Here is a 27,102-nt window from a genome sequence, read left to right as displayed (position 1 = left end):
TTATAAAACAAAACACACAAGTGGGAAGCATTTTATTTTTTCTACTTCAAATAACATTTGTTCAGGAACATAAGATTTTAGAGGTTTCTTTCCAGTAACTTTTGATTTAAAACTTTAAAAATATTTACTGATGCTATAAATACTACTGTTTTTCTATATATTAATAGTTTTAATGAATGTCATATATATTATACCTCTTGATCCTTTGGTCAGAAAGATAAACAGAAACTTTAAACCAGATGTTTAGACATTTCAAATGGCTTTGAAAAGCACAAACAAACCAAATCTACATTAGCAACTATTAAAATTAGTTTTAGTAGTTATTATAAAGAATTCTTAACAAGGAATTACTGAAGCATATATGAGATTTTAAAAATTATATACAAATTAAAAAACAATTTAAATTTATAAATAAAAAAAATTAATGGTCAAATTAAAGAACATTTAAGCATCAGATTTAAAATATCTTAATTTTCAGGTTATTGAGAAATATATTTTGTGAATAATAATTACTTCATAAATATATATGTATAAATATAAATATATATCTACAGGATCTGTGGTGCAAGAGAAAGCTCTTCAGAAAAAAAATTGCACTTTAGATCATCAAGATCTTGTCTTATTTTGTCCTTCAAGTGAAATACAATTACCAGTCCAGGTGCTTTTGGCACAAGTTTTTAGGTGAATATTGACACAATCTTAAAAACACAATGCTTTTATATTTTATTCACTGGAATATGAAAAATCAAACAGAATCTAGAATTCTGACCAAAAAAAACAAAAACAAAACAAAAACCCCCCATAACTGCCATTGCTTAATTAAACAAGAAAAAAAAAAACCTTAAGACCTTAAACCTGCCTTTACATCTGGAACATGTAAAATTTTACCAGCAACAGGTGTTCTACCCCTTCTCAGAAAGAATTCCCAGCCTGTACACAAATGTAACGTGTCTTTTCTACTCATGTATTACTTTTTCAGATCACACCCCAGTATATAAGGACAAAAAATAAATGTATAACAAAAAGATTGGATAAATCAGGAGAGGCTTTTTGGTCTTGAATTCTTCACCCACTAACAATGAAGCAGCACTGTAGGCAGCCCAAAACACACCAAACAGCTTAAAAAAAAAAAAAAAAGACAAAAGGCAGCATATTAGCAAGTCAAATAACTTTTTGGATATCAAAGAGTAAAAATAACATTTACAATATTTTTTGAAGTCAACCATGCCAACCAATTGTGGTAAATGGCAAAACTTACTAAGAATGTTATAAACTTATTGAGAATGTTCACACTTGCTCTGCATCTTCACTTCTGTAAACACGGCTCTTTCTTAATAAATCTCATCACCTTTTCTTACCAAATATTTTCTTATCAAATCTTATCACCTATTAAGATATGACTCACTCTAGTTCCGCTGAATCAAAATCTTCTAAGAGAAGGGTCTTTTTAACAAGTGTCCCTGGTGATTTTTATAATTAGGCAGCTTTTAGGAAAACGATTATGGGCCAAATTGCTGAAAGAAAACTAATAGATCCAGGCAAAGTAGAAAATTTTCCTCCTTTTTCCTTCAAAAAGCAGGAAAACTGAGTGAATATTTTACACAATATTTATTTTTTTATGTAACAAATGATTTTCCAGGAACAGATCCAAGTAAAGGGTTAAATAAAAAGGAGAAAAATATCATTTTGGTCAAGAGTTTGATTAAAATACACTGTGGTTCTCTAATATATACATTTTAAATTATTTCCCCAGGAACCTTATTTAGTACTTATTATTATAGTCACCCAAAACATTTTATAAAAGCATAAAATGAAGGAAGAACTTCAAGGTGAGAAATCAGTGAAAGTATGATAAAAAAACAACCTTGGCACAGAGCAAGGTTTCTCAATTTCACACACTGACATTATGGGCTGGAAAATTTTTTGTTGTTGGGGGATGCCTATGCATTGTAGTATGCTTAGCAGTGTCTCTGGCTTCTACTCACTATATGCTAGCAACACATCCCCTGCTCGCTAGAACTCTGTGCAACCCAAAAATAAAAATCCAGACACTGTCAAATATCCCATGGGGGGTGAGGGGAATTCATACCCAGCTGAGAACCACTAGTACAGTATTAAATAAATAGTGGCAGACTGACTGCAATGGTGGTAATAGGGATGGTCCAAATTTCTAATGTGGTTTTGCACTTAAAGAAAAAAAAACTACCAAATATTTCAAATATACAGGAAATTATAGAGAAATACATCAAAATTATGATCAAATTACATTTGCATGTTATGATTATTTTTATTATAAATAAATGGCTAAATGTTGCTAAGAATTATAGATTTAATAGCAAATAAAATTAGAGCTTATAGATTAAAGTATATTCTGATGCCAGAGTTAATTGATGAGAGTTTTCTATATGTCTCAACAAACTTTTCATTGACACAAGAAACATGCACAATAGCTCTCTATAAACAGATGGAGCAATTAGGAAAAAAAATGTTGGCAAAGAAAAATATGAAGTTTAAAAACAATTTTATCCTGAATTTGCAATAATATATAAAAACATAGATTCCTCACCTCAACTTGTCCCCCCTGCCCCATTTTATAACAACATTTTTATGTTGCCTAAAGAATGAATATTAAGTTCAACTGAGTTGAACTACATGACTAAAAATGACTACAGGACGATGAGTAGTTTCAGAAGTATTCAAACAGACTTTAACCCAAGTAAAACACACAGCAGGAAGTGAACATGAATGATTCAGTAAAATGGTATGTTCACTAAGGCTAGGATAATTAAATGCCAGCATGGGGTTAGCTGCAAATTAAGTTCCCAAAATGGGTGGACTGCCAATTTTTTTTTTTTTTTTTTAAGTTTTAGGGTTAGAATGTGGAGGAACACAAATTGTTCTTCTCCATAGTCCTTGAAGTATTCACAGTTCAAACATACAAAGATGTCTCTTTTATAATATTTGTAATAAAAATAGCTACCACTTGAGTGCCTATTTTAGGCCAGGCACTGTATTTAGACCTCATATATACTTCAAAATCCTTGTAACAAACCCTAAAAGTAGTTAACATTCCCATTTTGCAATTGAGCAAATGGAGGGTGAAAAAAGTATCTCCTCAAGGTTAGATGGCAAGTAAAAGGCAACATCAGGATTTGAATTCAGAAATGACTGTTCCAAAACCCACGCTCTTTTCAATACCCAATGCTAATATAATGTATTTGCCTGTAGTAACCCAATTCTAAAAGGAATATTATTAGTAAATGAACTTTAAATAGAATGAAATCTATTTAATTAAGTGGCTCTGGCTATTAAAAACTAAGTATTTTAGTGTGAGGGTCACAAAATGGGAGTTCTGAAAGAGGTGATCTTAAGAAGTTCTGTGACCCATAAAGAAAAAAATTACATTCACTGTGTAACATACATATGCTAAAGCAGTCAATTATTTTTCAAAGTTATTCAAAATTAATAAATGCCGAAAACATCACTATTATATTTACTATTATCAGTAAATGTTTAAAATGTGTACATATATGAAGGTAAATTTAACTTAGTATAAAGTTCTGTTCTCTGCAATACAGAAAAGCCAATTTATTAGAACAATGACTATCATATTTGATAAGAAAATTACTATTAAACAGAACTTATTAAATAAACATCCAGTGGAATGTTAAATAAATAATATCTCCTTCAAAAATCCAAGTCAGATAAACTCACATAAGCAGGAAAAACAATTAAACATTTAAAAAAACCTCTCTTAATATCCTAAGTTTCAATTTGTTCTTTTTACCCCTAGGAAAAGAAATTATAATTTGCAACATATTAAAATAGGAAAAAACAAATACAATTGGTAAGATTAATGAGGAAGGTCACTGTTACAAATATTACTGTTTGATAAATGTTATAATTACAATATTCTTAGACAACTAGTATACTTTGCTATTGGCAAATAGTATACTGCTTTATATAAGACACACTATTTCACTTACTTTTATAAGTGTAGAAACCACTTCAAATGATCCAACCACCAAAAGTATAGGGGCTATTACAATGAGAGGAAGTAATGAATATCCTATCACTCCAAGAACTTGGCCATATGCAACCTGTGAATTTGCAAAACTTCAAGTAAATGTCATAGAAATCAAGATACTCATTTAATTACTAATGAGCATAATTTTTTTGTACATAGAGAATTAAGAAAACATTGTATAATACCTATATTTCAAAGAACTTTCCCAGATTATCTCACATATATATTTTTCCAAGATGACTCTGATAAAAATTTTGTTTACATTCCTCAAAATATTTGTTTTTTTTTTTTTTTTTTAAAAAGATTATTTATTTATTTATTTAATTTCCCCCCCTCCCCTGGTTGTCTGTTCTTGGTGTCTATTTGCTGCGTCTTGTTTCTTTGTCCGCTTCTGTTGTCGTCAGCGGCACGGGAAGTGTGGGCGGTGCCATTCCTGGGCAGGCTGCTCTTTCTTTTCATGCTGGGCGGCTTTCCTCACGGGCGCACTCCTTGCGCGTGGGGCTCCCCCACGCGGGGGACACCCTTGCGTGGCACGGCACTCCTTGCGCGCATCAGCGCTGCGCATGGCCAGCTCCACACGGGTCAAGGAGGCCCGGGGTTTGAACCGCGGACCTCCCATATGGTAGACGGACGCCCTAACCACTGGGCCAAAGTCCGTTTCCCTCAAAATATTTGTTGGAATTCTGTGACTGCATTACAATTTTAAAATTAATTTGGAGAAATTTTTATATTCTCAGAATTACTGTGTCTTCCATGTTCTGGGCAGTTTCATCTATCTTAACTGCTTCAATTGTCATCAATTTTATGTTGACATTCGAATCTATACTTCCAGCCCTTATCTCTCTTCAGCTTCAGACTCATACATCCAATTACCTTCAGTAAATCACTACAGTATACTCACTACTTCCTTTAAGCTGTAGGAGGATTAAAAGTGGTCACAATCTTCTTGTTTAGATATAAAAATCAAGTAGAGAAGCTAGATGTAACAAAGGCAGACAGGAAGAGAAGGGGGAGGACGAAGATGGAAACTTGACAAGAAAAATTTTTAGTAGCTATTATGTGCCAAGCTCTGTGATAGGACTTCATGTGTTACTTCGTTTGATCGTCATAACAACCCTATGAAGTAGGTATTACTGTTCCCAATATGAAGAAACTAAGTCTCAGATAAAGTCATTTGCTCAGGAAAGCAAAACTGGTAGGGAGCAGAGTTCAATAAAGTCTAGGTCTCTTAACTCTTCCATCAAGAGTCTTGAAATTACCAAAAAAAATTTAGTTACCTATTTTCATATAAATATTAAGCTAGGTTTGTACAGGATATGAGAAATTTATATGACAAAATATAATTTTAAGTTTTTATTACAATTATTTTAAATTTCCATGTACAAAGTGAAAAAATTGGGTAGATGTTAATTCTAAATGTATTCAATAGTTCTAGGTTAAGATGTCAACCATCTACCACCAGAACCTTCCCATCACCCAGAACAGAAATCCTATACCCATTATGTATTAACTCCCCATTCCACCCCCCATCTCCCTGGTAACCTATGTTCTACTTTCTGTCTCTATGCATTTGCATATTATAGCTATTTCATTTAAAGTAGAATCATACAATATCTGTCTGTTTATGTCTGACTTATTTTACTGAAGATGATGTCTTTGGGGTTCATACATATAGTGGCATGTAGCAGGACTTTATTCCTTTTTAAGGGTAAGTAATATTCTATTGCATGTGCATATCACATTTTGTTTATCCATTTATCTGTTGATGGGCAGTTGGATTGCTTCCTTCCACCTTTTGATAACTGACAATAACATTATTATGAACACTGGTATACAGGTATCTGTCTGAATCCCAAGATTCAATTCTTTTGAGTGTATGCTTAGAAATGGGATTACTGAGTCATATGATTGCTCTAGGTTTAACTTTCCAAGAACCACTCAACTGTTTTCCACTGTGGCTGTACCATTTTACATTTCCACCACCAACATAACATGTTCCTAATTCTCTGCATCCTTGACCATGATTATGCTCAGTTTTTTTCATAATAGACATTCCGATGGGTCTAAGGTAATACATGTCCTTTAAAATTATGTATGAAAAATGGGAAGTACAAAAAAAAGCACTTCTACTGTAACTTCAGTGGTTATCCTGAGGAAGAACACTTGTATAACTGAGGGATAAATTCAATCAGATATTTTTTCAATGGAATGCCGTGTTTTTTGTTTTGTTTTATTTAAAGGACAACTTACAGACAAACTACAGTTATTCAGACTTGGGTACTGGCAGACATGTTCTTGATGAAAGAAGTAAGCCTATCACTTTAAGGAAAACAACTGTATTTGTAGCAAATGATAAAACCCAAGCTTCCAAGCAAAAATCAGAATTTTGGAAAACTTGTATCCACCTCAATAAACTTGACAGTTCTCCAATAAAGACTTTTCTGAGGAAGTAGGTAGTGATATTAATGAATATGACTTTCTTATACTGTATTAACATCTAAAAGATCTTTATAACTCTGTGAACCAATGTTTTCCAAATGAACAATACATTTTATTATAAAATCCCATGTGGGTAAAAAGATTTATTCAAAGTGAATTTTAATGAAACAATATGACAAGTTCATTGATTTAGTCTTAGATTCCACTTTGCAACAAACTTTTAAGAAACTACTCCTTATCAAGTTTTTGTATAATATCAGAGAAGAATATCCACAATGATCTGAAAGGGCTATTAAAACATACCTCCTTTTCCAATTACACATCTATGTGAGGCCATACTTTCTTCAGTACTTTAATTAAAACCACATAAAATGATAGACTGAATGTAGAAAGCAAACAGGACAATCTAGCTATCTTCCACTAAGGCAGACATTAAAGGAATATGCAAATATGCAAAATAATGCCACCCTTTTCACTAATGTTTTTTGTTATAGAAAACAGTTATTATTCTTAAAAACACATTATTTATGTTAACATGTAGTTGGTTTAGTGTTATTTTTTAGTTGAATAAATATTTAAATTTTGTTTTAATTTCTAACATGATAAATATTGATAAACCCACATAAACAAAAGCACTTTGGAACCACAGATCAGAAAGTATGAGGGCTGCTATAATAAGAGAATAAATTTTATGCTTCCCTAAAAAGGGATAAGTTACTTCAAGAGAGGGATGGGATCTTTTATTTCTTGTCCATTCCTTATAATATTGAATAAGCAAAATATTAATTTGTTCAATAACAGATAAAGCAATTCTGGGATAAGAAACAGTTATAATGAGCATAAGTACTGATGGTATCTGCATAATCAAAATTAAGCTTAACATAAAAAGCAAAGGCTACTTTCAAAATTAACTACTTACTTCTCCACCAAGAACTCTGGCCAGTAAGAAAATTGTTAGAGAACCAAATATCCAAATGGTTATAATCCATGAGACCACCTTAAGAGAAAACAAAAAAATTATTTCATGCAATCAGTTTCTTTGTTCCAGAGAAGGTGATAATTTTCAAGGAACTCAATTCTTTGCCATGTAAGATAGTTTGACATGCCCAATTTCAGGTGAAAGACAGGTTGTAAGGGTTCCCAGGCATCTTTCCAAAACTTAGTAAGAATATATAATGTGTAATACAATTTTATGTCCAAGTTGGTTCAGCAATGATTAACTGCATAACAAACGTCAGCATTTCAAAATCTATGATAAAAGATTACTACAAAAACAAAAGTAAAGAGTTTACTCTCAACCCCCTGGTTTACACAATCCTGCAAAAAAAAACTCATCACAGAAACAAGTTACCACCAGTCTTCTCTGGAGGTCTTTAAAGCTTACATTAGTTAAACATTTATCTAAGTAATAGAATATGAAAGACATTTCAGACAACTTTAATTCCTCAGACTTAGCATAATGATACACACATATATTTCCAAGCCTGTCTGCTGGGAGGGTCTAGAAACAATGACATCCCAGTAGCAACACAAGCACACTTAATAAGCCAGATCCTGCTTTCTAAATAACATTCCCCAATAAAACAAACTAGGACCCCTTAGAGAAATGACTAGTTCCAGGGCTGCAGCAGGAAATGCCAGAGCCTGGAACACTTTGTGTGGTTGAAAGGTAAGGAGGTGCTCATAAAAGGATGGGGACATGTCAAAAGGACACAGAAACCAACCTGAAAAAGATCCCAAAGGCTTAAGCTAGAACAGTGGGAACAATAAAATACAAAATGAGAATGCTGGATTATAACCCAGTGAATCAAAGAAATATCCACGAGTTCATGGTGATTATAAATAACTGAATAACTAAACAATGGGAAAGATGGAATAGCTGTTCTTCAGAGAAGAGTACCAATTAAATGTTGGAGGACTGAGGGAAACAGAAAACTGCTATTCAGCAAACACTAACGAAGTAACTGCTGGTTCCAAGATTCATCAATGGATGCTAAGATTAGTAGGCTAAAGTTTAATGACAATGAGGATATTTACATAATTGTAAAGTATCTCTACTATATATTTATTTATTACAAAGGTTAATAGCAACTTTACACAGTGGAGGAAGTGAATAGTACCATCTCATTAGCTAACTAAGTGAGCAAGGTTAACACCAATAATAGGACATATTGCTATCATGAGAAAATACAAGAGCCTGGATAGTAATGTAAGACCATGATAGAATACACAAAGGGTACAACATAAATTCTGTGTTATTTGTGCCCCAAAATTAAGAACCCCATTGTAGCAGTTTATTATGGTTATGAATTCTAAAAATAGATATTGAATTATGTTTGTAACCTGGTCTGTACCTGGGCATGATTAAGTTATGATTAGGGCTTTGACTGGGCCACATCATTAGGGTGTTGAGTACACACCCCTTGGTGGGTGGGGGCTCACAGATAAAAGGCATGGGCTCACAGATAAAAGGCATGGCAAAGGACAGAGTTAAGGATTTTTGATGTTGGAGTTTTGATGTTGGATTTTGATGCTGAAGCCTTAAGCTGGAGCCCCGGGAAGTAAGCTCACAGAGGGAAGAGAAGCAAGCCCCCAGGAAGAGAGGAACCCTGAACCCAGACAGAAGCAAGACCCTGGAAGAGAGGAACCCAGGAAGCCTGACTCCTTGCAGACGTTGGCAGCCATCTTGCTCCAACACGTGAAAATAGACTTTGGTACATTGGTGATGGAAGTAATTTATGCTTTATGGCCTGGTATCTGTAAGCTCCTACCTCAAATAAATACCCTTCATAAAAATCAACCAATTTCTGGTATTTTGCATCAGCACCCCTTTGGCTGACTAATACACTCATCCAATCATGAGATTACATCTGATAAACCCAAATTGTGTGACATTCTACTGGGAATCTTCTGTTTTTAGCCTTATAACCCTCTGTTCAAATGAATAGATGATACAAAATAGATAAAATCAGAGATGTTCTAGACAAAGGATTGGTAGCAAGTAGGAGGCTAGAGTACCCCTTCACCTTCTTCAGTGATTGTCACAACACTTCCAAAACAATGCCTAATATAAAGTCCTAATCTTGGGTAAATAGTAACAGGACTAGTGTAATGCTGTATGAATACAGACTCAGAAATCATACCTCCAAAGGTTCCCTGTATTAGGCTGAATAATGGCCCCCTCAAGATGTCCATGTCCTTATCCCTGGAACCTGGGGATATGTTACCTTATACGGCAAAAAAAGAGTTCACAAATGTGATTAAATTAAAGATCTTGAGGTGCTGAGTTTATCCTGGATTATCCAGATAGTCCTAAATGAAATCACAAGTACCCTTGAAAGACAGAGGAAAGGGAGACTACAGTAGAGGAGAAGGTGATAGGTTGACAGAAGCAGAGATTGGACTGATGCAGTCAAGAAATGCCAGAAGCCTCTAGGAGAGGCAAGGAACAGATTCTGACCTGGAATTTCCAGAGAAATTAGCCCTGCTGACACCTTGATTTTAGCCCCTTAAGACTCATTTTGGTATTCTGATCTCTGGAACCATATGAGAATAAATTTGTGTTGTTTTAAGTCACTAAATTTGTGGCAATTTGTTACAGCAGCAACAGGAAACTAATACATTACCATACTGCCAACAGTAAAGAGTTACTTTTTACTTCCCTAAAGACTTAAACTAGGCTGATGTATATTTTGATGATAAAATTCCTTATATTTTTTAATGTAACATTTTGTGTGATCTGTGTATCTTTAAAAAAATAATAATTTAAAAATAAAAAAAAAAAAGATAAAGTTCTGAGAGTAGGACCATGTTAAAGTATCAAAAGAGTATTAAAAAATACTAATGGGACCCTTGTAATCATTTACTAAAAATATTTATTTAAAAAAAAACAGAATAAAAAATGATTAAAAGGTAGCAACGTGATTATGAATACTGTATTTCAAACTCTTCATCCCCTAGGGAAGTAAGAAAAGGCATGGGTTATTTCTGGTCAGCTGGGAGTAGACCCATCCACATCCATCTATTCCTGTGTGCCATACAAATATTAGCATTTTCTATGTGAATGATGGTGTGGAAAAGTTTGGAAAGCACAGACCTAAGATATCTCTACTTATTTAATTATGAACAGTTTTTGAAAAATAAGTGAGAAATACTCAGTAAAGGTAAAGCATTCTAACACATGATATATGAACACACTTATTATTTGGCTATAATTTTTAAACACCTTAAAATATTTGCGATTTCCATAAAATAAGATATACTTACCCTAAACTGTCCATATAATGATATCATGGAAAAGAAAAGAACAACAGCCAGAGGACCCCAAAAGTCAGGATTGTCTCTCACCACTTGTCTATTAAAACCAAGAGATGGCATTGGCATCAAAACACATCGGATTTTGTAGTAAATATCCTTTAGATCGATATCCAGTTCCTCCCTATAATTTAAAAATAAAAAGGTATACTTCGAAATATCAAGACAGTTGCAAAATAATTTAAGAAAAGTGTAAATAGGACAAGTATAGTCTCTATAAATCCACAAAATACTTTCATTTGAAGTACCATATTCCACTGCTTCTATGGTGTACATTTTTACATTTCCATATTTCTTAAGTTGAAATGCATCTCACAATCACTGATGTCTTAAAAATGTGGTCAGCCTGGAGTGAAACCGTGCTTTTCTTTTGCCAGTCTCCTGGAGAGACTACAATGAGACAACTTTAAATAAAATTCTCTGCTTGAGACTTTTTGTACCATATTGTTAATTCAAACCTATATGCTACAAGACATATAAACTGCAAACCTCTATGAGAACCAGTGAAAACCACTGGAAAATTTTTTCTTCCAACACCCTACCCAGTGCCAAGCTGAAACAAACTTTCTTGCTGTCTCTTTCTGAGTGGTGGGTTATTTATTACTTACCCTTATATTGAAGATATAGCCCTTTAATGTCCTGGTTTAGGCACATTTTCTTTCTTAGTGATAGGTAAAATAAATGTACCTTATAATCCATGGTGTCTTAGATTTGATGAAATATGTTTTACTAACATTAATATAGGATATTTTAGCACTTGATCTACTAAGTGCTAATTACTATAAAGTATAACTTGGTAATACCTTAATTTTACAAAGTTACAGGTTCTTCTTTCCAAAAACTGTGTGATACAGAATCACTTTTAAAATTTCAAGTGCTATGAAGAAACTGAAAGTATCCTAATAATCCCACTCCCAATGGCAGGTCTAGAATTTTTATATAGGGGAGATTTTTGGATTGGTAGTCTTCTTAGAAGTCTATTTGTCTTAAACCTGAGTATTAATACCCTGTTTTAAAATTCAGATTGCTTGTTTACTTGAGATAGCTGACAGATACGCCCTACCAGTGTGGTGTATACTTGGGTGTGTGTGTGTGTGATATAAGATTACTGTTCTTTTAAATTTTGCCATTCAATAGGCAAACATTCTCTCATTATTTCAGGTTATTAAAAATTAATTATATTGAAAATTGCTATAGCTTTTGACCAAAATGTTTAAGTTTTTCCATACTCGTCCTTAAATAACATGATGGAATATAATCATCCACAGTCTAGCTATAATAACTAAAAAATACACATTTTTATTTTTACATACAAAAGTGGCTTGTTATCTTCAGGGTCATCATCTTCAACTTCCAAAAGCCAGCCATACCCTCTTTGTCTCAGAAATGTTGTAGCTGTAGATTCTTTGATAAAATCTCCACCAAGGTTTAATTTGACATCTGGGGATGCTATTGAACCACTGAGATCTTAGCAGAAAAGAAGACAAAATTATAAATCAAGGTAAAATGTGTGCATCTTTACAAAGTGGACATATATTCAATGAAGATAATTATTACATGAAGATCTCTAACTATGAGTGTCTGCTATTTCATAAAATATTCATAGATTATATGTACATAAATGTTTATAGTTGATAAGATACCTAAAAACCATCTGTGATTTTACAAACATGAAAGAGACAAAAGGCCTATGAAAGATTTCAGAGCTCATTCGCTAGACTAGTACTGGACTCTAGATATAATAACTTTAAAAAATTTAAATGGAAGATACATATTATATATATTTTATGATATACTTCTGGTTTCCCCTTCATTGTTTATACATTAAACACCTCAGAACAAGATAGTAATATACATATACATTTTAAAGGCATTATATATGTAAATATATACACCATTAGACATAATTTATTTGCTAAAGGAAAATTGGTTAATAAACACTTTTTCATGTGTTTATTTAAGTTACCAAATATCTATGCTAAGTGTTCTTCCTATATCAATGCTTAGTTCTGGATAAATCTGACTAGCAAAGAGTTCTCGGCTATTTCATCTAACTTTTATTTATATAATTATTGACCCGTGTGGAGCTGGCCCATGCGCAGCGCTGATGCGCGCAAGAAGTGCCTCCCCACGCAGGGGTGTCCCCCGTGTAGGGGAGCCCCACGCGCAAGGAGTGCGCCCCGTAAGGAGAGCCGCCCAGCGCGAAAGAAAGTGCAGCCTGCCAAGGAATGGCGCTGCCCACACTTCCCGTGCTGCTGACGACAACAGAAGCGGACAAAGAAACAAGACGCAGCAAATAGACACAGAGAACAGACAACCGGGGGAGGGGGAGGAATTAAATAAATAAATAAATCTTAAAAAAAAAAAAAATCCCATTCTGCACAATACCTTAGAAGTTACAGATAATCATGTAGTATAAATGCTATAGTTTGTTTGAAACAAAATTCAGAATAGTTGAGAACCTGCTTGAGGTCAAAGAGCACATAAAAAGAAAAAACATATTTGTAGGACCAGATGGTTATTAGTAAACAACCATCAATGCGGCTGACTTTAAGTCACATGCCTGAAGTAGTACTTTAGAAAAATGGTTTTGGCAACAGCAAACCAGAACACACTAACACAGATCCTCCTACCCTGGCGACTGTTTTCAACTAAAGCTAAAGTTAGCTTTTCTTAAAAAAAAAAAAAAAAAAAAAAAAAAGGGAGAGGGACTTCATATACAGTATAAAGAAGAGCTTAAAAGCACATTACTCTAGGGAAACGGACTTTGGCCCAGTGGTTAGGCGTCCGTCCCCCATATGGGAGGTCCACGGTTCAAACCCCGGGCCTCCTTGACCCCTGTGGAGCTGGCCATGCGCAGCGCTGCTGCGTGCAAGGAGTGCCTTGCCACGCAAGGGTGTCCCCCGCGTGGGGGAGCCCCACACGCAAGGAGTGCGCCCTTGAGGAGAGCCGCCCAGCGTGAAAAGAAAGAGCAGCCTGCCCAGGAATGGCGCCGCCCACACTTCCCGAGCTGCTGACGACAACAGGACAAAGAAACAAGACACAGCAAATAGACACCAAGAACAGACAACCAGGGGAGGGGGGGAAATCAAATAAATAAATAAATCTTAAAAAAAAAAAAAAAGCACATTACTCTATATTCTAGATTCATTTTTAAGAAACCTCCTCTAAAATTCTGGCTTAAACTTCAATGAGTGGCTCAATTATGATTCATACTCTGGTCTGGTTGTGACATGTCCTGTAATTAATTAAAATAAAGATTGCTTTCTAAAGTTAAGTTCTAGCTTAGCTATTAATTAATCCAGCAAATCATTTATGCCTTCTAGGCCCCAGTTTCCTAGTCAAAATTTCTTCCAGGTTTAAGTTTACTCAGCTAGAGATAAAAGACAAGTACATAAGAATTTCACTATCCTTCTCTAGTGAAAGTTTAAAAATAGTAGTTCTTAGATGCTAACTGATATAGAATTTTGTGCCCTTCAGTGTGGTTGAAATATTCTCTCAAAATAACTTTCTGCATCTTTGTCTTAATCTAAATTGAAAATAAGAGTTGGGATTTAACTGAAATTGCATTTCTAATAGGGTCAGGTTTAACAAGAGGAAGACTTAGATCAGGAAGTCATCAGTAGAGGATGGACATTAAGGTCATGGAATTACGAGGCAGGAAAGGACATTAACAACTGATTTCTGGCCTTTAGTAAGGCCTGCACTTAAAGTTGCCTGATAAGATCCTGAGGGGTTACTTTATAAATTATACTTAATTTAAATAAAAAAGGATATATAAATTATACTGCTAAAGAATGTAGCATTAAAGAATTGTATATGTTTAGCAGTTTGTCTGAGCATGGATACTAGAACCTCAAAAAGGCACCTTAAGGGGAAGCGGATGTGGCTCAAGCAGTTGGGCTCCTGTCTATCATAAAGGACGTCCAGGGTTCAAGTCCCAGGTCCTCCTGGCGAAGGCAAGCTGGCCTGCGTGGTGAGCTGGCCCAAGAGGGGAGCTGGTCCATGGAGAGTGCGGACCCACGTGGAATGCTGGCCTGCTCAGAGAACTGGCACAGCAAGAAGACACAACAAAAAGAGACACAGAGGAGAGACAATAAAAGATGCAGCAGACCAAGAAGCTGAAGTGGTGCAAGAGATTGAGTGCCTCTCTCCCACTCCAGAAGGTCCCAGGATCGGTTCCCAGTGCCACATAAAGAAAAGACAAGCAGACACAGAACACAGCAAATGGACACAGAAAGCAGACAGCAAATGCAAAACAAAGGGGTGTGGGAGGGAAATTAAATAAATAATTTTTAAAAGAAAGGCACCTTAAGGGAGCAGATGTAATTCAAGCAGTTGAGGCCTGCCTTCCCTGTATCTCCTATAAACAAACAAACTCTCACTGGGGAGCAGATGTAGCTTAGTGCCTGAGTGCTTGCTTCCCATGTACAAGGTCCTGGGTTCAATCCCTGGTACCTCCTAAAAAAAGGCACCTGATCTTACTGATTTTGTAGCATTTTCTATTTCACGTAAAGTGGGAAAATATCATGGACATGTGTAGGAATGCCAGCAAAGCAGTCTGACACTTCCCCTAGCACCCACAAGACATAATTAGGTGTGAGTGGGAAAAATCAACAGTAAAGTAAAAAAAATTAGAAATTAGTCTAGTGAATTAACAAGTAAAAAACGTCAGAAAAGAAGAAGAAAGTATCAGAATCACTCTAGGAGCAAGGCTGACAAATTAAACCAGAGTAAGGACCAGCTAGTTTGGTTGTCAATTCTAGGACAGGTATCAGAATTGTAAAGCATTAATTTCAAATTATTCATTTTTACTATACTATATATAATAGTCTTATCATTTTCTCCATAAAACTGATGTAAAGATAGCAATAAGTATATGTGGATTTAAAAGAAAATGGAATATGTGTGTGTGTGTGGGGAGTCATATTACAAAAGGAAACCTTAAAAATGTTTCCCCTGCTACTTAGGCCTAGAGTGAGGAATAATATCAGTAAGTCTAAAGACACCTGGAAGAACTGCAGAAGAAAATTTAACAGTATTTTCCCTCTCCCCTCCCCCCCTTTTTTAAAAAGAATTAGGTTGTTTTTTTTAATTTATTTTTTATTTATTTCTCTCCCCTTTCCCCCCCAGTGGTATGCTCTCTGTGTTCATTTGCTGTGTGTTCTTCTGTGACCGCTTCTATCCTTATCAGCGGCACCAGGAATCTGTGTTTCTTTTTGTTGCGTCATCTTGTTGTGTCACCTCTCTGGGTGTGCGGTGCCATTCTTGGGCAGGCTGCAGTTTCTTTTGCGCTGGGCGGCTCTCCTTACCGGGCGCACTCCTTGCGCATGGGGCTCTCCTATGCGGGGGACACCCCGTGTGTGGCAGGGCACTCCTTGCGCGCATCAGCGCTGCGCATGGGCCAGCTCCATATGGGTCAAGGAGGCCCGGGGTTTGAACTGCGGACCTCCCATATGGTAGATGGACGCCCTAACCACTGGGCCAAGTCCACTTCCCTTCCCTCTTCTTTTTGACACAAGTTTATGACCAGATGAGTGACCCTTTCTCTGAATCTTTTGCTTAGTCTGAGAACTTTACTTTGAAAGAGAAAGAACTGTATCAGTAGAGTTTGATAGTACACTCAGGATGAAATTTACTGATCAGTCCTTAGATAAAGTCTAGAGTTCTGTGAAAGAAGAATATCCTACAATAAACAAAGAACATTTTGTTATGCTTTTAAACTTCTTATATATACAAATAAGCTTTTCTTATTTAGTAAGTAATAATAGCAAGGAAAAAAAAATCATCTCCTTTCAGTTGAAAAGGAAATTCATGTGTGCTTATTTTAAATCTAACCCAGAATTGAGTATTTGTACAGCAAAAAATAAAAGCATGTTTCACACTGCAGAGGTAAATTTCATTGTTTCATTTTAGCTACGAGGGTAACACGTTAATGAATATGCAGGCCCATAAATGGGATTAAAAAAAAAGCACATGTGCATAGTAATTTTGTAATTGTCAGACCAACATAAATAGAAGCTTGATCATGTCACTAAATAAGAAAATGTTTTTTAAAACTTTGTATAAAATTGTCTAAGGTTCTATTTTTACTCAGCTTGTTTGCCTTATGGTTTTAGGGGCTTTACTAATTAACACTGAACACTGTCAATAAATTCCATGTAGTAAATAATATTAATTAAAATCAATTTGCAATCTATATTTAAATCTCTAGAGCCTACCTTTAGAAAAATTAAATCCCATTTTGACATAAACCAATTATTTAGTGGAAACTGTTTGCCTTATTAGTCTTTTTAAAAAATTTTTCGTTTTAAAATAATTATCGATTCAGAGGAAGATGCAAAAATAGTATAGAGAAGTCACATATACCCTTCACCCATTTTCCCCCAATGGTTAACAGCTTATATAACTTTTAAAACCAGGCCACCGACATTGGTACAATACAGACCTTATTCAGATTTCAAAAGTTTTACATGTACTCATTTACATGTATTGTTCTATGCAATTTTATCATGTGTAGATTTCTGTGATGTCTTCTGAGTTTTAAAAATTTATAAAAAGAAATAGATTATTTTTTTAAAAAGATAAGCCTTGCTTCACTATATAAATACGTTTTTCCATAAGAAAGTTTGGTTAAAAAGTAATTTTTATTTCCAAATAGGGGATAAAAGCTCTTCTGGCACACAATATGCCATATATCATACTTCATTAGCATATTGTATAGAAGGTATTTATGATATGGCCTATGTGGAATACAATTTGAATATCAAATAGGAAAAATTTTTAAAGGAAAAATTAAATATTTCTGTTTAGACAACTCACTTGTATTATAGGTGATACATTTTCTATGGAGAGAAAAACTCATAGAAAAGGGAGGTGAAAAGTTTGGCCATGATAAAAAGATAAACAGAAAATTATCCTTTACTTAAAAAAGCATTAACAATAATTATTGGATTATTATATCTATAACATTGATCACTCACTTCTTCTTCTTCTTTTTTTTAAAGATTTATTGATTTAATTTCCCTCTTCCCCCGGATGTCTCTTCTCTGTGTCTATTTGCTGCATCTTGTTTCTTTGTCCGCTTCTGTTGTCGTCAGCAGCACAGGAAGTGTGGGCGGCGCCATTCCTGGGCAGGCTGCACTGTCTTTTGGCGCTGGGTGGCTCTCCCTATGGGGCACACTCCTTGCGCGTGGGGCTCCCCTACACGGGGGACAGCCCTGCGTGGCACAGCACTCCTTGTGCACATCAGCACTGCACATGGGCCAGCTCCACACGGGTCAAAGAGGCCCGGAGTTTGAACCGCGGACCTCCCATGTGGTAGACGGACGCCCTAACCACTGGGCCAAGTCCGTTTCCCCTCTTCTTCTTTTTAACCAGGAGGCCCCAGGGATCAAACCTGGGTCCTCCCATATGGTAGGCAGAAGTCCTATACTTGAGCCACATCCACTTCCCCCATAATTTTTATATCCATGAGAACTCCAGGGTAAAAAGACTGAGGAAGGTGAAGCTCAAAATGTAACATATGGAGCCCACTCCTCTTCTCTAGATTTATAGAACCAATAGTTAGATTAACATTTCTTCTTAGATATCTACAAGGTTTCTATAACTCAATATTCCAAAACTGAATTTTTGATATGTAGTCTTCCTCCAGTTTATTTTAGTGATTGACACCACTATCCACCCAGCTACATCATAAACTAGAAGCTTGATCTTTCTTGACAGTTACTTTGTTTGCATGCCCCTCTCCCCCATCCAATCCACCACTAATTCTGTCAATTTTACCTCTAAATAATTTTTGAACCTGTCCACTTTTCTCCCTTCCTACCACCAGCACCAAACGAGTTTAAGCTATCATGTCCTGTCAGCATGATTATAAGGCCAACTAACTGCTCTCTCCCTAGTTATTCTTGTCTCCTTCCAATCTATTATCTTCATTTTATCCAGAATAATTTTTTTCAAGCACAAATCTTTCACTTTCCTGTCTAAAATTCTTCAGTGGCCTCCCACTGCTTCTTGGCTCAAGTCCAACAATCTACAAGCCCTATCTACTCCTCAACCCTTATTTTCCCCCTCTCCTCATCCAGATGAGAGTCTATACTCTAGATAAAAAGAATCTAACAGTTCTTTGAATGAACCAAGACCACTTCTGCTTTACCACCTTTGTACTGGTTGTTTCGTCTAACCTAGAAAAAATATTTTTTTGAAGATTTATTTTATTAATCCCCCCCCCCCCCCCGCCCCCGGCCTGTTGTCTGCTCTGTGCCCATTGCTATGTGTCCTTCTGTGTCTGCTTGTATTATCATTAGGTGGCTCCGGGAACCGATCCTGGGACCTTGCAGAGTGGGAGAGAGGCAATTACTCTCTTGCGCCACCTCAGGTCCCAGTTCTATGTCTTCTTATTTTCTCTCCTCTGTGTCTCTTGTTGCGTCATCTTGCTGCACCAGCTGTCAGCATTGGCTGGCACTCCTACACAGGGCAGCTTTCCCATGCTGGATGGCATTCCCACATAGGGGGGCACTCCTATGTGGGGTGGTGTTCCAGCAGGGGCCTGCACTCCACGTGGTCCAGCTTGCCACAAGGGTCAGCTTGCCCTCACCAGGAAGCCGTAGGCATCAAAACATGGACCTCTAATATGGTAGACGGGAGCCCAACTGGTTGAGCTACATCTGTCTCCCCTAGATAATTTAGTTCCACCCATTCTTCAATTTTCAGATATTCTTGCTAAAGGAAAATTTTCTTGATCTCCTAGACTAGGTATCTTTTCAAGGTTCCTCGGATTTTTCCTTCATACCATTTGTCATTGTTTATAATTATGTATTTGTGTGACTATATGATTAATGTCTATAAGCTCTATAAAGTCATGGCCTATATGTTTCTGTTATTGTTTTATCCTTTTTTTAAAGATTTATTTTTATTTAACACCCCCCCCTTGTTGTTTGTGCTTGCTGTTTGCTCTGTGTCCATTTGTTGTGTGCTCTGTTTGCTTGTCTTCTCTTTAGGATACACCAGGAACTGAACCTGGGACCTCCCATGTGGGAGGAGAGTCGCTCAATACTTGAGTCACCTCAGCTCCCTGGTCTGCTGTCTCTCATTGTTTTTCCTCTGTGTGTCTTTGATGAGTCGTCTTGTTGCACCAGCTCTCTATGTTGCTCGTCTTTTCCAGGAGGCACTGGGAACTGAACCCAGGACCTTCCACTGCTTGAGCCACATCCACTTCCTGTTTTATTCTGTTTTGACCGTTATAACTCAGTACAATGAGAGTGCCTGACGCACAGCAGAAAACCAGTAAATGTGTGTTGAGTGAATGAATAAGTAACAACAAAGGCCTTTAATAAAGCATTTGGAAAAATTAGATTTGTATTTTAGAAACGTACTCTTTGCTGCACTACAGAGAAATGATTCAAGAGGGAGAGACTGGAGCAGGGAATCTGTTCACAAAGCAACAGAGAGCCAAGAAGAGAAATAGTAAAGATGTGCATAAAGGCAATATCAGTGAGGAGAGATTAGATAAATTATACACTTATTCTGGAGATATTCTGAAATAATTTGATGACAACCTAAATGTGACTGAGAGAGAACGGAGACAAATCTCTGGCCTTTGGCAATAGAATCTACATGACAAAACTTAAAGCATTTCCATTTTAATATCTTCCTCATTTTCAACACTGATCAATTACTCCATCAACCAATATTTATGGAGTACAAAGAAGTGAGAGTCTTTGAAGAGTATAAAATCTAATGGACGATGTGCCAGCTGGGCCCTAAATCTCAACAGGTGCAATACCTATTTTCCAGTTCATTGAACTCACCCAATATTTATGGAGTACTTACTTCTATAACACCGTAAGAGTGATACAAAGAAGTGAGATTCTTTGAAGAGTATAAAATCTAATGGACGATGTGCTAGCTGGGCCCTAAATCTCAACAGGTGCAACACCTATTCTCCAGTTCATTGAACTCACCCAGGACAACAAACAAGGAGATGATGATGGACAATGACCATCCCAAGGAACAGAGAGGGTCTACAACTGCAAGCAAGATAGTCCCATTCATCTGTCCCGTAGAATGTAAGCCCCCTCTCAATTAGAGGTGGTGTGGGCATAATCATTCCCGAATCCTCAGGATTAAGGAATGAACAAATGACTAGAGTTGACTTATTTGTATTCTACTATAGACTTACTGTGATTCTAGCAATGGAAGAACTTATGTCATTGATGTGGAGGCAGTGACCACTGGAGGTTCTGAGGAGGGGGAGAGAAAAACAGGCATGATATGGGGGCATTTTCAAGACTTGGGAACTGTCCTGAATGACATTGTAGAAACAGGTACAAGCCATTAAATGTCTTGTCATAACTTACAAAATTGTGCAGGAGAGTGTAAACTAAAATGTAAACTAATCCATGCTTAATGGCAATGCCCCAAAATGTGCTCATCAATTTTAATGAATGTACCTACCAATGAAGGGTGTTGTTAATGTGGGAAAATGTGGGAGGCATACGAAGCGGAGCATATGGGAATCCCATATATTTTTTTATGTGACATTTATGTAATCTAAGTATCTTTTTAAAAAAATAAAAAAGTATATTTAAAAAAATCTAATGGATGATATATTCAAATAATGGAATATTACTCAGCCATAAAAAGGAATGAAATACTGATTCATGCTATAACATGGATGACCCATTTTAAAAGGGTGAAGTTTATGGTAGGTGAATTATATTTCAACACAAAAAAATCTACTGAAAATATGTAATATAAACACTACCAGTGCTGTACAGTAAATTCTTTTGTAGGTGACAATGACTATTGCTGACTGATCATAGGTGCCATAAGAGGAAAGAGGCATGAGCAATCAGAGAGGTAGTCACAAAGCTATGCAAAGGTATAATCTGAACTTGCCCATGAGGGATGGCTACATGGGTAGAAAAGGAATGAAGTCATTCCAAGGAAAAGGCATGGCACTGACAAGGGCATGGAAGCCTAAGGCTTATGATATACAAAGTTCATCTCCAGAAGTTGTAGAAAAATGGGTGGGGAGAATGGGATAAAAGCATTAGTAGAGACTTATCTTAGGAAAGGAAGAAAGAAATCTTTCCTTTAAGAGGAAAGATGAATGTTTCAGTATAGATAAAAAGATATCTAAACATAGAAAAAAATGAGAATGGGAGAATGGTTATTGGGTAGCTCAGATCACCTTTCTTGCTTGGTCGTCTGTGTTCATGTCCTTTCCTATCAGTTGTTGAATTTCTGTTCAAGTAGTGTTTGGCTTCAGTTCTAGCAGCATAGCACCTTTACCTTAATTTTTTAAATTAGTCATTCATTCATTCAACAAACTTTAACTGAATTCCTGCTATGTGGCAGGCTCCATGCTATTCAGTGGGTATGGTACTGCTAGGCAGTAAAATATAGCTTCTAACCCCAACTCAGGTTCCAAATCAGCACTATTTTAGATCTGTGAAGATTAAGAAGTATAAGATATAGAGATTTACTGAGATTATAAACTATTGTTGTCAGCGGCACGGGAATCTGTGTTTTTTTTGCTGCATCATCTTGTGTCAGCTCTCCGTGTGTGCAGCGCCATTCCTGGGCAGACTGCACTTTCTTTTGCGCTGGGCGGCTCTCTTTTTTTTTTAAGATTGATTTATTTATTTCTCTCCCCTTCTCCCCCAACCCCGGCTGTCTGTTCTCTGTGTCTACTTGCTGAGTCTTCTTTGTCCGCTTCTGTTGTTGCCAGGAGATTATAAACTATTTAGGAAACATGGATAAATGACATTCTGCTGCCTCTACTTCACCAACCATTGAACTTGTATTGGTTCTTAGTGAATGATCATCTTCCTGTTCAATCTGAAAACTCCCACTCACCCTTCAAAATGTATCTCATCTGTCTGTGAAGACCTCCTTGATCCCCTCCTGAAGAGTTAACTACTTCCTCATTTGTACCACCACTTTGTACTATATTTTTTATAGCATTTTTTTTTTAAAGATTTATTTTATTTATTTAATCCCCCCCCCCCCCCAGCCCGGTTGTCTGTTCTCTGTGTCTATTTGTTGCGTCTTGTTTCTTGGTCCGCTTCTGTTGTTGTAAGCGGCACGGGAAGTGTGGGCGGCGCCATTCCTGGGCAGGCTGCACTTTCTTTCGCGCTGGGCGGCTCTCCTTACGGGGTGCACTCCTTGCGCGTGGGGCTCCCCTACGTGGGGGACACCCCTGCGTGGTGCGGCACTCCTTGCGCCCATCAGCACTGCGCATGGGCCAGCTCCACAAGGGTCAAGGAGGCCCAGGGTTTGAACCGCGGACCTCCCATGTGGTAGACGGATGCCCTAACCACTGGGCCAAGTCCGTTTCCCTATAGCATTTATTATGTTCATCAAAAAAAGTTTAAATCCATTAGACTGTGAGCTTCTTGGTGGCAGGGATTCTTCATATATAGTACCTTACACATAGTAGGCACTCCATTTATACTACATATTCAAACTTCTATCTATCCTTTAAAGTTTGGCAATATATCACCTCCATTAAATTTTCCCTTATCTTCCAGCTAGATATAATTTCCTCCTCTTCTGATCTTTCACAACACTCTAAACCAATGCATCTCAAGCTTTGTGCATTATGAATCACCAAGGATCCTGTTACAGTGCAAGTTATGATTAAGGCAGATTCTACATTTCTCAGATTATGCCAAAGCCTGTGGTCTGTGGACAGAAACCAAGTACAGAATTACTGATTTGTCTGATACAGGGTAAAGCTAAAGGATTGCCTTAAAGATTTCTATCCTATACTTCATATATAATATCATTACATTCTTGCTTTTACACATTTTATTACTTCTTTTGAACGTAGTATTACACTGTCCATGTTGGAGAACAATAACAATGAAGTATGGGGTCAGTTAATACTGAAACCCCAGCAGCAGCAGCGTTGCTAACATGTATTGACCACTTAATTCTGTCAGATAGAGTACAAAGTTCAGAACATATTGGAGCATTATCTCTATTTTGTCTATGAGAAAACTGAGGTTAAGAGAGAACAAGTAATTTTCTCATAGATAATTTACATAGATAGCAACTGATAAAGCCAGGATGCAAACCAAGACTCAACACTATGCTTCAGCTACATGACTCAATTTAGAAAAATGTAAGGAAGAGGCATCACGTTTTAGTGGAAAGAAAGAAGAGGGACAGAAGACTTGCTCCTAATTCTAAACCATCATGTGGAAGTTACTGAATCTCTAAGATTCAATTTCTTTATAAAGTATAGAAATAAAGTTCATCAGGATTCTTATCAATCAAGTTATATGCTATAATATACTCTGTAAATTTAAACTCTATAATGCTACACTTATGAGGGATTATACACACACTTGATTTATGCATCCTTGGAGCATATATGGAGAAGCATGTTAATAAGCCTTACGGATTTTACTAACTTTAGGTCTTGGTTTAATATGCAAAGTCATGGATTAGCTAATTACATGATTCTCTCATATTTCTTAGGTGTATCAAAGAAAGATAATTCCTGGGGTGTGGGAAGATTATGAAAAAAATATGTATATATATGTATTATGAATGAGCAAACATCAGGGTCTGACAGACAATGTTTGTGTTTTTTTGTTGTAATTTTTTTTGAGGTACTGGGCCTAGGGAATGAACCCGGGGACTTCCTAAGTGGGAAGTTGGTGCTCAACCACTGAGCCACATTGGCTATCCTGAGTTGATTTGTTTGTTTGCTGTTGTTTTTCTTTTTAGGAGGCACAGGGAACCAAACCTGGGACCTGACATATGGGAAGAAGGCACTCAACTGCTTCAGCCACATCTGTTCCCTGACAATGCTTTTAATGTTTGGGAAATTAAAGTTGATACTCCTTCCAAACCACTGTCCTACCAAATGTAAATGAAACAAAACAATTTTGGGTTGTTACATTTCACCAAATATTCATAAGTTTAAAAGAAATGTGTTAGCTATGTTCCCTTTAATAGATGAAAAATTTATTTTAATTTAAATAATAAAAACTCATATACTTTAAAAAAATAATGCCACTGAAAAAGCAAAACAGAAAGGAATACAAGTGAAATTAACTAATGCATTATGCAATTAGCATTCTGAGGAAAACCTAGGTTTTTCTCTGGATGGTAATTTTGATTGCTAAGCATAATTTTTTCTTATTGGGCAGTAAGTCTGGTCACTGTAAGGTAACTGGTATACAAAGTCTAACAAAGTGAAATTTGGGAAGGACTATGGAAGAAATATTTCAGGTTACAAAAAAGTGGGCTAAGGAACTGAGATGAGGAAAACAGAATTTCCTGAGCTGTAGGAAAATCTCTTCAGCAGTTTCTTGCTCAAAACGTACAAAGAAATCTTCAGAGGCTACTGGGGACACCTAGCTCAATTACAAGAAATTTCAAATACACCTGGGCCCACTTCTCTGAGTACTGAAGTAAAACCCTAGGCCAGAGGTTCTTAACAAGGGGTCCATGAGCTTCATTTAAACTCAAAAAAACATTATTCTTGTGGGAACGTGTTGGTGCAGATATATTTATTAAATAATACACAGTATAGTGTGGACTTAATAGGGGTCTATGGAACAAAAAAAGGTTAAGAACCCCTGCAATAGACAATGGAAAGAAAATTGAGACCTAGACAAGATATTAAATGCAATTAAAAACACGAACTTCCCGAGGGAAGTTTTTATTTGTAGCCAAAAAAAAATTTTTTTAATATATATTTTATATATATATATATTGTTAGCAGAGGAACACAGTTCTACCTTGTTCTTGTTCTTTGACACCTAACCTGGTCAATGCAATCATCCCTTTTCTGCGTAACAGCAAATAAATTCCAGAGATAAAACCTTAGGGTTCCGTAGTTCCACCTGAGTGACAATACCACCCAGAAAAGCCTGCTACCAGAGGGTGTGGGTAAAGCCAGATCTGGCTGAGTAACTTGATGCTCCGTAAGAAAGCGCCCAACACTCTCGCTCCGCCACTTGGGCCCTCAGGCAAGGGCCAGAGGGCCGCGGAGAGCTCGAGTCACCCATAAGCTTTTTGCCGGTCCACACCCGGCCATAGCCAACTCGGCACCTCAATTTCCCAACCGCGTCGGGCCCCGGCGCCCTCCCGGGTGACGGAACCTCCTGGGGCTCAGTCTTACCTTCTGCGTCTGCTGAAGAGACAAAGGTGAAGTCCCCGTTAGCAGGGGAATACGCCGGGGGCGGGCCCGGAGGCTGCATCTCCCAGCCCTCAGAGCCGGAGGCGGTGGAGGAGGCCCTGGCGCCGACCTGCACGCGCGCCTTAAGGTGCGGCCTGCCGGCCGGGACGCTACACAACTGCGAGCGAAGCCGGAGACAAGCGAAACGGGGCTGCCCGGCTGCCCGCGAGACTGCCCCACCAAACTCCTCTCGGTGGCGACCGCCCAGGCACCACGACGCCGGCGCCCTGACAGCACCATAACAGTAATAGCGCCGCTTGGATTGGTTCTTTGTAATGTGCTCGCTCATTGGCTCGCGCAGAAAGCTTATGATTGGTTCTTCTTGTTGTTGCTTCCGGAAGTTTACCCAGGATAGGAATTTCACAGTCTTCCTCCACCCTCTCGGCTGTTTTTGTTTCTGTTAAGTCCTGTCTCTTCTTGCTTTTCTTTACATTCTTCCCTGTTTTTGTTGACTGGGTGGGGTACCTGAAATTTACAGTTAAAGGTTTTTGTTTGTTTGTTTTTTTCGAGAACTACTCTAGGTTAATGGAGAAATCATGCACAATTTTAGAAGTAGGTGGGTTCATCAGGGGAGCAGATGTGGCTCAGTGGTTGAGGTCCGGGGTTCAATCTCTGCCCGTGTCTTAAAAAAAAAAAAAAATAGGTGGGTTCCTAAAGGTCTGACCCAGGTAGGATCGCAACGTTTTCTTGCCCTTAATCATTAATTAATTTATAGGAACTTGATTAAATGATATATCAAATCTGAGCCTCAGTTTCCTCCACTGAAGGAGGCTGGATTACCTAATATTAAAAATAATATCTGACTTGTAAAGTGCTATGCAGAGACTGAAGTGCTACCTAGCCACATTCCTTGATGAAGACAACTTGAGGCCCAGAGAAGGTAAGGTAGTAACAGAACCTGCTCTTTTCACTAAAAGGTCTTGTCTGGTGACATATTTTTCAGTTTATAAACCCATATAGGTTTTTAAAATGTTTAAATAAATATACTTAAATTTAACATCCAAGCTTCGTAGATGTGGCCTCCAAATTGAAAGGGGGCATTTTGGGAGTATGAGACATACTTGGAGAGATACATGATGGGCCAGCAGTAGAGCAATGGGAAGGCATGGCCGTTAAC

At 37.1% G+C, this 27,102-nt stretch overlaps 1 protein-coding gene across 1 annotated transcript; it reads right to left on the bottom strand.

Annotated features, from left to right (window-relative positions):
* Nucleotides 1–26,450, bottom strand: YIPF4 (Yip1 domain family member 4). Its single transcript, XM_004452848.3, has 6 exons — nucleotides 25,929–26,450; nucleotides 12,094–12,247; nucleotides 10,733–10,904; nucleotides 7,386–7,463; nucleotides 3,987–4,100; nucleotides 1–1,118 (listed from the first exon to the last, which is right to left on the bottom strand). Exons 1-6 carry the CDS (start codon nucleotides 26,272–26,274, stop codon nucleotides 981–983), a joined length of 1,002 nt encoding a protein of 333 aa, XP_004452905.2. The 5' UTR covers nucleotides 26,275–26,450; the 3' UTR covers nucleotides 1–980.
* Nucleotides 26,451–27,102: the final 652 nt, after the last annotated feature.

The sequence above is a fragment of the Dasypus novemcinctus genome, chromosome 17, assembly GCF_030445035.2.
Source record: "Dasypus novemcinctus isolate mDasNov1 chromosome 17, mDasNov1.1.hap2, whole genome shotgun sequence".
In the NCBI taxonomy this organism is placed as follows: Eukaryota; Metazoa; Chordata; class Mammalia; order Cingulata; family Dasypodidae; genus Dasypus; species Dasypus novemcinctus.
This window is presented reverse-complemented; position numbering and strand designations above follow the sequence as displayed.